Source organism: Raphanus sativus, chromosome 4, assembly GCF_000801105.2.
Source record: "Raphanus sativus cultivar WK10039 chromosome 4, ASM80110v3, whole genome shotgun sequence".
Lineage (NCBI taxonomy): Eukaryota > Viridiplantae > Streptophyta > Magnoliopsida > Brassicales > Brassicaceae > Raphanus > Raphanus sativus.
The window spans coordinates 33,815,254-33,827,757 of NC_079514.1; the positions used below are offsets into that span (position 1 = coordinate 33,815,254).

General features: G+C 39.9%; 2 protein-coding genes across 2 annotated transcripts; one reads left to right on the forward strand and one right to left on the reverse strand.

The window, feature by feature from the left end:
• The first annotated feature begins 846 nt into the window (after positions 1–846).
• LOC108832544 (polyadenylate-binding protein 4) lies at positions 847–4,078 on the forward strand. Its single transcript, XM_057008975.1, has 8 exons — positions 847–1,251; positions 1,774–2,549; positions 2,620–2,697; positions 2,782–2,871; positions 2,954–3,088; positions 3,176–3,340; positions 3,418–3,588; positions 3,671–4,078. The coding sequence occupies exons 1-8, from the start codon at positions 990–992 to the stop codon at positions 3,914–3,916; spliced, it is 1,923 nt and encodes a 640-aa protein (XP_056864955.1). The 5' UTR covers positions 847–989; the 3' UTR covers positions 3,917–4,078.
• Positions 4,079–5,962: 1,884 nt separating this feature from the next.
• Positions 5,963–8,778, reverse strand: LOC108851370 (probable receptor-like protein kinase At2g23200). Its single transcript, XM_018624789.2, has one exon. It carries the CDS (start codon positions 8,656–8,658, stop codon positions 6,178–6,180), a length of 2,481 nt encoding a protein of 826 aa, XP_018480291.1. The 5' UTR covers positions 8,659–8,778; the 3' UTR covers positions 5,963–6,177.
• Positions 8,779–12,504: the final 3,726 nt, after the last annotated feature.

Genomic DNA, 12,504 nt, shown 5'->3' on the forward strand with positions numbered 1-12,504 from the left:
ATAACTTTTATATTATTAGATAAAAATAGTTAATTATATATATTTATCTTAAAATTTTATATATTTATATTTACAAATACTCTATCAAAAACTCCGTACGAGAACAATAAGTAAAAATCATTTAGAAAATATTAGTATTTTATAAATAATTTTCTAAATGTTTTTGAGATAAATATTGATTGGATTATGCTAATAATCTGGCAATCAAGACTTTAGAGTCTCGACTTTGTTGTCTTTCATTTAACTAACAATCACAAACTTCAGTGTAATTTCAAAAATTTACAAATTTGTACAAAACTAAAAACAGCTATACTAGCCAATAGCATCGCAGTGCGTCAGCTATTTGTTCCTTTTAAAAATATAAATCAAGCTCTACCCTTTCGGCTGGTAAAATAGTAAAAATCGAATAATCAAAAAAATCCCCAATCGGTAATGCTAAACCCGAATTCAATCTTGAGTAGACAAAGCCAGCTCGCGCGAGGACCATACCGGAGAACAATTCTTCAGCTCTCCTCGACGGCGGCTGAGCAAGCATGTACTCCATATATATCTCCCCGAAGAGAGACAGTCACGAGACGATCACGTGATATACAGTGGGGGCCCACAGCCACATCCTAAAACGAATCGGACGGCTGAGAAAAAAAAAACAGATTAATTCTTCTATATTTTATCTTCACCCAGCTAAAAAGAAAAAGAATCCGACGGTTAACAGCAAACTAGATACTTCTCCATACGTATCCCAACCGTTGAAATATAGAAAAATTAAAAAATGTTCAATTCTAAATAACCTTTGTCTAGGGTTTTCGAACAAAGGCATCATCGTTTCAACATTGTCGTGAGAAAGAGACAAGAGTATATATAAAACTCAAACTTTCCTCCATCACTCTCCGCTGCGCTCTTCGCCGTGCTGCCCACAAACAACAATCTCTCCGTCCTCTTCCTCTTCCCCTAATTTTATCATCCCTTCAAAAAAAAAAAACAAAAAAAAAATGGCACAGGTTCAGGCTCAGGCTCCTTCGTCATCTTCTCCTCCTCCTCCGGTCACAGACGGCGCGGTGGCTTCCGACGGAGTGAATCTCGGCGCTATGTGTTCGCTCTACGTCGGAGATCTGGATTTCAACGTGACCGATTCTCAGCTCTACGACTATTTCACCGAGGTGTGCCAAGTCGTGTCCGTTCGCGTTTGCCGTGACACCGCCACCAACACTTCTCTTGGATACGGCTACGTCAACTACACCAACATCGATGATGGTTTTGTGCCCTAAAGTCTCCTCCTTTTTGATTTTAACATTCCACATTATGCTAAAAGATCTGATTTTTCGATACTTTTAGGACATTTTAAGTCATGGGTATTGCGGTATCACTTGTGTTGTGTCTTAAAGTTTCCACCTTTTTGTTCTATAAGATTCCACATTTTTGCTAAAAATCTGATTTTTGTGATGTTTTTGGACATTCTAAGTCATGGGTATTGCGGCATCACTTGTGTTGTGTCTTAAAGTTTCCACCTTTTTGATATATAAGATTCCACATTTTGCTAAAAATCTGATTTTTGCGATGTTTTTGGACAATCTAAGTCATGGGTATTGCGGAATCACTTGTGTTCTGTCTTAAAGTTTCCACCTTTTTGATATATAAGATTCCACATTATGCTAAAAATTTGATCTTTGTGATGTTTTTTGGACAATCTCAAGTCATGGGTATTGCGGAATCACTTGTTAGGCGCCTTGTTGTTGTGTGTCTGAGTTTCTTGTTTTTGTGTCTTGTAATGACCAGCTGAGAAGGCACTGAAGAAGCTGAACTACACTAGTCTAAATGGGAAGATGATTAGGGTTACTTACTCTTCTCGTGACTCTGCTGCTCGTAGAAGTGGGATCGGCAACTTATTCATCAAGAATCTCGACAAGTCAGTTGACAACAAGACGCTTCACGAGACGTTTTCATCGTGTGGCAGTATTGTGTCCTGCAAGGTCGCTACTGATCACATGGGTCAGTCCAAAGGATACGGCTTTGTGCAATTCGAGAGCGAGGACTCGGCTAAGAGCGCTATTGAGAAGCTCAACGGGAAGATACTGAACGATAAGCAGATTTTCGTTGGACCGTTTCTCAAGAAGGAGGAGAGAGAGTCCGCTGCTGATAAGATGAAGTTCACCAATGTCTACGTGAAGAATCTCTCGGAGACGACTACTGATGATGAGCTGAAGACTACTTTTGGTCAGTACGGTGGTATCTCGAGCGCTGTGGTGATGAGGGACGGAGATGGGAGGTCGAGGTGTTTCGGGTTTGTCAACTTCGAGAATGCTGAAGATGCGGCTCGTGCTGTTGAGGCACTTAACGGGAAGAAGTTTGATGATAAGGAGTGGTATGTCGGTAAAGCTCAGAAGAAGTCTGAGAGGGAGCTTGAGTTGAGCAGAAGATATGAACAAGGAGGAAGGGAGACGGGAAACAGTTTCGATGGGTTGAATCTGTATGTTAAGAACCTTGATGATACTGTCACGGATGAGAAGTTGCGTGAGCTGTTTGCTGAGTTTGGTACTATTACTTCCTGCAAGGTCAGTCTTCCTAACGTACTTAACCATGAGAGATTCAACTTTCGTTTCCCTAACTTTGTAAAAAAAACAGGTTATGAGAGACCCTAGTGGTGCTAGCAAAGGATCAGGGTTTGTTGCCTTCTCTGCTGCTAGTGAAGCTTCTAGAGTGGTAAGATAACTTATCTTGTGTTCAGACATCACTTAACTGTTTTCTCTCTTCTCATGTATGTGCTTTTTGTGGTTTTTTTTGCAGCTGAATGAAATGAATGGTAAAATGGTTAGTGGCAAACCGTTGTATGTTGCTCTTGCACAAAGGAAAGAAGAAAGAAGGGCTAAGCTGCAGGTAATAACTTACACACAACAAATCATCCTCAGTTACTTTGGTTTGATGCATCAATCATAAGTCTCTTATGGTCTTGTTTCAGGCACAGTTTTCTCAAATGAGACCGGCTTTTATCCCCGGTATGGGTCCTCGTATGCCAATGTTCCCAGGTGGTGCTCCAGGTCTTGGACAACCGATGTTTTATGGTCAAGGACCTCCACAAATGATGCCTCACCAGGTAACCACTTTGTTTTCTAAGCTGAGATTTGGTTCATTGGATATGCTCAAGTAATTAGAAACCAATAATGACTCACCTGTTTTATAGGCTGGATTTGGATATCAGCCTCAGATGGTTCCTGGAATGAGGCCAGGCTATTTTGGGCCGATGATGCAGCCAGGTCAGCAAGGGCCACGACCAGGTGGAAGACGGTCAGGTGATGGACCCATGCGCCACCAGCCTCAGCAACCAATGCCATATATGCAGCCACAGGTTAGTTAGTGCTTAGATAAGAAAAAAAACATGGCACAAGATTGGTTCTATAAAGCCTTTGCTTCTTGTCTTGTTAGATGATGGCAGGAGGACGTGGACACCGTTACCCTCGTGGTAGAAACATGCCAGACGGTCCAATGCCAGGAGGAATGGTTCCATTTCCTTATGACATTAATGGAGTGCCTATTATGCCCGCTGGTGCATTGGCTTCTTCCCTTGCTCAAGCCTCACCTGCTCACCAAAGAACAGTAAGTCTTCTCTCTCGCTCTCAATATATATAGTTGAGTAAGTTGACTTAACATTGTCTGTTTTCTTTTGGGGTTTGTGTAGATCCTGGGTGAGACTCTATACCCATTAGTGAACAAGATAGAGCACGAGAATGCTGCCAAAGTGACGGGTATGCTTTTGGAGATGGATCAGACAGAAGTGTTGCATCTGATAGAGTCACCAGAGGCTCTAAATGCTAAAGTTTCAGAGGCGTTGGATGTGTTGAGAAACGTGAATCAGCCTAGTGAAGGCAAGAGTGGTAGCCCAAGCGATATGATGGCTTCACTTTCCATTAATGATCACTTGTGAGAAGCTTTTGTCTTTGAGTACTGCTTTGAACTCTCTTTCTCTCTCTCTCTCTGATTGACAAAATTTTTGCGGAATGGTTGTTTTCTGTTTTGACTTGAAATGATGCTTTTTTGGTTGGATAATCTTTTTTTTTTTTGCTATTGCAATTACAACTTTGCGACTGGTGAAAAGGCTTTTTATTATTCACTTTTTAACTATCTTTGATAAAATGTAGCCAACTAATCCATTACACTAAAAAGCATCATCATCTCTATAATGCAATGCAGTCTTCTTGCTGCTCCAATGCAAGTTACCAAACTATGTTTCCATGTGAATGAAAACTAGCCCTATAGTCTGGTCCTTAAGATTATTTCTCCATGAATTCGTAGACAAGGATCATTTCCGAGTACTCATCATTGCTCTAACTAATTAGAGAAATAAGATGTATGCGCTATATTCTTCACGAGACTTAAATCTGTGTTTGAACTCCAAAATCCTTTGTCCTGACCGAATCTTACCTCTCTTGATAACAAATATGCTTCCATTTGGAAGAATGGCTTTGTAAACATCTCCAAAACCGCCCTTCACGATCAAACACTACTTTTAAAATTGTTTGTTGCTCTCAGAATGTGTTGTGAAATAAATCTTCAATCCTAAACTTAAGTTGCGTGTGGGCAATGGTTACTGACTGTTAAAGGAGACTGTACAATGGTCTTACATTTTTTTTATAATTAGCTGCGGTTTTTAAAACATTACTTTGCTGGTTTGTTAAAAACATAGCTTTTCAGTTTTGACCAATTTTTTTTCTGGGTTTAGTGAAAACATAATTTTATGATTTTAGTTTGATAACCAATATTTTACGGTTTTAGTACAACGTATAGAAAAAATTGCGATTATGTTGTTTTAATAAAAGTATTATACTAATTTTGGTAAGAATTGTTGTTTAACGTTTTGATTGATAATCGCTATTTTATTTTTTAATAAAATATATTTTTAAAAAATAAATAATTTAAAGTTATGATTCTAAATAAATATATTTTAGAAATTTGCAATTTTGGACACATGAATATATTTGTTTCAAACACATAAAATATTCATTTTACATACTCTTTTTTAAGTTGACAAAAATAAACAATAGCTGATAACTACATCTGGAGGATGAAAGGAACAAACCATAGTTTGAATTGAGACTTTTGCTTACATTTTTTGAATTGGTGACTTCTTTTTACAAACTCCATCAACTCTAGAAAATTAAAAAAAAAGAGCTATTTAGGTAGATAACCAAAAAAGAAAAGATAATTAGGTATTGATGCAAAAAAAAGGTATTTAGGTTGTAGGAGATGTGAACCAAAGTGAAGTTACAATTTTATCCACTCGCTCCTTCCTCTCTTCTATTCTTTCTCTGAAACTTTCTCGAGAAAATTATATTTTCTTTCTAGAAAAAAACAATCACATTCATTCTTTTCTCGCCGCGAGATTCCCATCTCTCCATTCCCGTCGATGCATTGATCAGCGCATGTGATCGTATTATCTCCTCTGTCAGTTTCTACCTTGCTAAGCCATTGTTCTTGATTTCTCTTTTTTTTTCATAGAATCCACAGAGAAAGTTTGAGATTTTAAGCGATCTTTTTATTATAATCTCATCACCACACAATGTTGAAGCATATTAAACATGTCCTCCAGCACGACACTGTCGCCGATACGCTTCGCCGTAGATCATTGCATTTCGAAAACAATAAACAAGATAATGCCGTGGATGGCCGATCACTCCGCTTCAGACACCGACGAGTGGACTCACCTCCGTAGCAACCACCACCAGCACCAATGTATTTTTTTTTTGCGCGTATTGGAGAGGGTAAAATGATAAAAGTGGTGAAGCAGAGAAGAAGAAAAAAGAGACTTGGACGAGAGAAACTTTGCACATTGGTCCTAACTAGCAACCTTCTTATAGAGATAGAAAGTTTAGGGATTTTAAATCTGGAATAAAGGGGAGTAGAAGGGAGAGATCGATGAAAGACAGTAAGGACATTATTGGAATTTTTTAAATAGAACAGTACACATACCACATACCTAAATAATCTTTATTCCGTGTATATAGGATGTAATTCCTCTTAAAAAAATCAGCTAGTAGTAGTGTAGTACAACACTTTTGCTCGACATGAAGATCATCTAAAACAATGTTTTTACTTATATCGGAAATAATGTTCACCAACGGTAATGTCACATCACATGGCACTTCCCAACTTTAACTACACCAAAAAACAGCAACATCCACTTCTTCGTTAATCTCGTAACGGTTCCTCTCTGACATGGGACAAAACTCGAGCCTGAGAACGAGATGAATTTGTGCTTCCATATTTGTTCTTCAATTGATCCTCCTGTAAAATTGAGTTGCAGCTAAACGAATCACTCACCATTAGCCTTGGAATCACCAAGGACCCATCATCTCCACAGCTGGAGATAGACACGGCACTATCTTCAAGACCAGTCATCATCTGAAGCCGAAGAATGTATTCCAGTTCCCAGCTCACATCCGCCATACTCGGCCTCTCGTCTCCATAATCCGTAAGACATTTCTCCGCAACTTCCACGAACTTCCTCAAAACGTTCGGCTCGATTTGACCTACCAATCTCGGATCCACAATCTTATCAACCATCCTGTTGGATTTGCATGACATCGCCCAGTCCGCTAGGTTCTGTTCCTCGGCAGGAAGGTTCCTGTCGAGAGCCGGTCTTGCGCACAAGACCTCGAGGAGAACAACTCCAAACGAGTACACATCCGATTTCTCCGTCAAGATGCGCGTGTACATATACTCAGGATCGAGGTAGCCATACGTTCCTTTGATGTTAGTACTGATACTGATGGGTTCTTGATTCCGAACCACGAGCTTCGATATCCCGAAGTCAGCAACTTTGGCGACAGTGTTCTCGTCTAGTAATATGTTTGTGGATTTAACATCTCTGTGAATGATAGCTTCTTCCGAGCCGCTGTGGAGATAATGCAGTCCTCTAGCTGCTCCCATGCAAATCTCCAGTCTCAGTTTCCACGACAGCGAAGGCAAATCGGAGGAGCCGTAGAGATGCTCCTGAAGCGTACCTTTCTCGATGAACTCGTAGACAAGGATCATCTCCGAGTGCTCCTCGCAGTAACCCGTTAGAGAAACGAGATGCCTGTGCCAGATTCTCGACAAGACTTGGATCTCTGTCTGAAACTCGAGTATACCTTGTCCGGAACCGGTTTTGCCTCTCTTGATAGCAACTCTGCTTCCGTCTGGGAGAATGGCTTTGTAAACGTCTCCGAAACCGCCTTTCCCGATCAACAGCTGCTCGTCGAAGTTGTTTGTAGCTACCATAATGTCTTTGAAGGGAATCTTCAAACCTAACTGGAGGTTATTGTTGTCCGAATAGAAATATCTATTGTCGGAACTCCCACCTCCTCTGTTCAATGGCAAAGGAGACCAGTCAGTGACCTCAACTTCTGGTTGCATCTTCTTGGATCGCCTCCTCCGCTTCAAGAAAACCATAAACAACAAACTCAAGACCAATACCAAAACCAACGCAACAGCAGCACAGCCAGCGATGATGTAAACCCGGGAACTACTTCCATTTGAAGAACTTTCCAAAAACTCCATGACTTCCAGACCGTTCAGAAAGCCAGCATCCTTATAGGGTTCCGTATTACCTAGACTAACATTCAAAAGTCCAGACCCATCAGAGACATTGACAACATCGATATAAAACGGTGTCACCGGCGGTCCACGGTGATCCGAAGGATTGACATGCAGACGCCAATGCCCATTTACGTAAAGATAAAAATCGGAGGGTTGAGATTCGTTGTTCTTGATATCAAAGAAGTGAGCCCTGATGTAGTGTCTATAGTTGCTTTTCACCTTAAAAGACCATGTAACGTTTATCATAAATATGATCATTTCAGACGAAACCATCGTTTTAGCCGTCCGGTAGAGGAAGTCAGGAGCAGTGAGTTCTGACCCGGACTGGTGGTTAGGCTTCTGTGTCGATGAAATGTTTCTAGATGGATCTCTTTTGTAGAGAAATTCATCGTCTGGCGACCAAGTTCGTCCCAACGTGTCCTCCTCTGGTCTAATTGTCTTGCCTCCTACGTTTAATCTGTAAATCGTATGCAGATTCTTGCCGGACGCTGTGAGGTCATTAGGAGCAGAGAACACTTCAATGGCGTTGACGAGAGCGACAGAGGACCGGTCCGGCACGAATCGGATTACGAGTTTTGGGGAGTTGATCATGAGGAGAAACTCTTCGACTCGTGGGGTCTCGTTGAAGTTCTGAACCGAGAAACTTTTCAAGGGATGGTTAGAACCGGAAGAAGCAGAGACAGTGAAACGAGCGGTTAAGAGATCTGTTCGAGAAGAGTCAGCAGAGAAATGGAGACGCAGGAAGTGTAGACCAACGGAATCGAGTTGGAACTTGTAATGAGAAGAGCGTCTGAAGATCCTAGCCGTCCGATAGATTTCTGGTAAAATGGAAGATCCAGATTGGTTGATGACTTCAGTTGTTGCTTCCCTGGTGAAGGACATGGAGTTACCACTGGAGAGGATCATATCTCCAGTGAAAGTCCGACCAGCGTAAGTGACATTTGAGTCGGACCCACAGTTGATGTAGAACTTGTCGGGACGAGGAGAGTATGTAGACGTAGCAGAAAGTGTGAGATGAGGATGAAGAAGAACAATGACCACCACCATTGTCACAAAGAGAGAAACAGAGTCTTGAAAACAGAGATTCTCCATATATTTGATGGAGAGAAAAAAAAATGAAAGACACGTTTATGAGGTCGGTAGATGAAGATTCATGTGGTGTGAAGATGATTGCCGAAAATGTTGAGGTCATTTAAAGTCACTGCCTGGACAGTAAGTTACTTAAAAATCGTTTGTCTTTGTCTTGTGGCCGAGAATGTGGACGCTGCAAGTGGAAAAAGAGTTCAGACTCTATAGCTAATAAAAAAAATCTCAATTAATGGTTTTGACAAATTTATTATTTTGCTGTTTTCAGTTTAACAATATATTACATTCCGACCGGCCTTTTCAAAAGACATGTATATTTTTTGTTTTATTTTTTCTAAAAATTATTTTTTTATATTTGAGTTTTTATATAATCATATTTGTGTTTAATATTAATTTAATTTGATAGAATAATTCCTTAAATAAATAAAATACATAGTTGGACATACTCCCTCCGTTCCTAAATATAGGATTTTTTGGAGTTTTTCTTTGTTCCACAATATAAGATTTTCTATATTTTTAAGGTAGTTTTGTATACTTTTGAGGTTCTTTTTTTATTAAAAGTTGTACTGATTAAATTTTATTGGTAGACAGTTATTGGAAAGTGTGTAAATGATATAAATAATTAAATAAAGTGCAAATAATTATTATAGTCTTAATAAACGTGAAAAGTGTAGAAAATCCTATATTTAGGAACAGAGGGAGTAATATTTATTAATAGGTCATATTCATGTTTTAATATAATAGATAAGTCAAAGTCCAACTAGATTTTTCTAGATAAAGCCTAAAACATAATAAGTACTATCTTCATTCAACTAAATAAAATTAACTTAGTTTAGTTTCTGACAAAAAACCTTTGCAAAACCCTATTAAGTACTTAGTATGTTTTAGGCTTTTGTTGAATCAGACTCTCAGTTCCTTTGATCATACAGAAAGATCAACCGGGTGCTTGCAAAAATTTTGTGGCTAGAGACTAGAGTAAATTTAAGGTATCGACTTTACAGCAAGTTGGTGAACATTAACTTCTCCACTTCATCTTTTTCAGAGTCAGAGAGAGAGAGAGAGAGAGAGAGAGAGAGAGAGAGAGAGAGAGAGAGCAAAGTCTCTGCTTCAATTTAATAGAAAAAGGAGTGGATAGTTTTGATTATTTATGTATTTTGTTAGCATACGCTTAGAAAAAAGGAGAATTACCAATTGTGACTCAAAACTTGGAGTCAAACCCAAAAGAGTACCCCAACTTGGGTCAAAGGCAAAAGTAACTTAAAAGGCTATTGAAATTACAACTATCTCCTTGTGAACAAACAAAAAAACGGATTTTTTTTACGTTTCTACCCCTCGCAAGTCGTCTGTAAACAGACGACTTGAAAATAAGTCGTCCAGACGACTTTAAGTTAAGTCGTCTGGACAGTTATTCTTAAACATAATTTAAAAATTTTGTAGAAAATATTTGATAAGTGAAAAATTGAATTATGTAATTAACATATGTCTTAAGAGATATAAATTAATATATAACAAATTTCAATTGTTTTCAGCCCAGATGAGTGAAAGTAGTGAGTCATGATATTCTTTAGTTATGTTTCATCAACATATGTTTAGTATTGTATGTGTTCTTAGGGTTAGATTTTGGAAAGCATTAAAACCGTTTTTGAAAATTTTTAAAATTACCTAGGCGTGTTCGTTTCTGTGTATAGTAAACACTATTGAAGTATAATTTGATTTTATAACGTGGTTAGTAAGTTAATTTAGTCATTTTAGTTTAGGGGTTCATTTTAGGGTATTGGACGACTTAATATTTAGTCTTCTGTTCCAGACGACTAAATATTAGGTCGTCTGATGTACATTATCAGCCAGAATAAGTCGTCTAAACCGGACCAAACCTTAAAGTTTACCAATGTACTTTTAAAGCTAACCGGATTATTTACCCAATATATAAGGTGATTTTTTTTTTTTTTTTTCATTTTCCGCGAACAGAAACCCTAACAGTTTCTCTCTCACCGGCGATATCAAAGGCGATTCGAATTCCCACTATTTCCGAACAACCATCGTTCTCAACGTCGGCTATCTATCTCACTTCATTCTCACCGTTTCGCCGCAGCTTCTTCTAACCTAGGCCGCCGATTCCTCTAAACCCTAGCGCCCCCGCTTCCACTATTTCCGAACAAACCGTCGCCCTCGCCCCACGTGCTCACCAACGTTCTCACCGCCGCTTACTCTAACACTAGCTAGACACCGCCGTTTCTTCTAAACCACTAGCGCCGCCACCTTTTGCTTCTTCTAAACCCTAGCGCCCGCGCGCTTCTTCTCTGTAAACCGTCGCGCCGTTTCTCTGTAAACCCTAAACGCCGGTAAGTCATCAAACTCGTGGAAAAGATGAACATAAAACGTTGTCTCTTTCAATTTACTCATCTCTCCCGTTTCACGTTTATTTTTCAGATCTATAACCACAATGACGAGTACTCGACTCCTTCTGCGACTAATCAGGTCCGCTTGAAATTTTTCTACTGAAGACTTGTAAGTAAGTCGTCTGGAAAGTCTTCAACCTGGACGACTTAGTACGTCCATTTGGAAGACTTTCCAGACGACTTAAATATAAGTCGTCAACTAAGTCGTCGTCAGTTGGACGACTTTCTAGACGACTTATATTTAAGTCGTCTACTAAGTCGTCTGGAGTAACAATTAAGGCGTGATTGATTTAGCTTGTGTTCTGACTTCTATTGTTGTCTTTGATTATTTTGCAGACAAAAAGGATGGATAATTCCAGAACTCCCCCCGTAGGTTATACACATTAGGGGAAGAGCCAGAACCCACAATAGCATTTCGTATCATACGGATAACACGAAGTGGCATACTGCTCTTAGGGAAGCTCTCACTGATGCTGAATTTGAAGAGCTCAAGGAGTCGAGATTGGGAGTTTCATCAAGTTCAAGGAGCAGGGATTTGGTTGGGCTTCAAGGCTGGTTCACCACTTGCTCGGTTTAAAGCTGGACATTAAAAAGAAGTACGAAGATGTGGTGTCTCGTTGGTCCAGAACCTGCGAGGTTTTTCACTGTTAGAGTTTGAAAACATCACTGGTCTAAACTGCGACTACATCGAGGACCTTGAGACACCAAGAATGTGAAGTTACCCACAGATGGTTTCTTTCTGGGAGATGATGGGAGTTCATCGGGAAGCTGGGCCAAGTACTGATCAGATAATAGGCAGCACTGAAGAGATGCGGGGATTGTCCAGGGAAGATCGCAAGCGACTCGCGTACACCTTTCCATCTTCACTGGATTCATTGAAGGGAAAAGTTCTCAAGCGCTACACGAGCTACTCTCCAAGGCTAGTGATGGATTTAGAAAAGGTTTGAGAATTATCCATGGGGAGAGTCGCGTTTAAGGTGCTGATGGACTCTTGTGGAACAAAGATATTACTGGCTGTTACACCGTGGATGCTTTATACAAGTCTTCAGGTCTGGGCGACGAAGCTATTCCGGGATTGGGTGCTAGTATTGGTCTACGCCAGAGCAAACAGTCCGTCCCACCGATTCTGGCTTTACGACGGCAGAGCAGAGGCCGCAGATTCATGAAAGCTGCTATCTTGAGTCAGGTACCTTTCCATCTTCACTAATTAAGTCGTCGGAAGGTCTTCCAGCTGGACGACTTAGTAGACGACTTATTATAAGTCGTCTGGAAGGTCTTCCAGCTGGACGACTTAGTAGACGACTTATTATAAGTCGTCTGGAAGGTCTTCCAGCTGGACGACTTAGTAGACGACTTATTATAAGTCGTCTGGAAGGTCTTCCAGCTGGACGACTTAGTAGACGACTTATTATAAGTCGTCTGGAAGGTCTTCCAGCTGGACGACTTAGTAGAG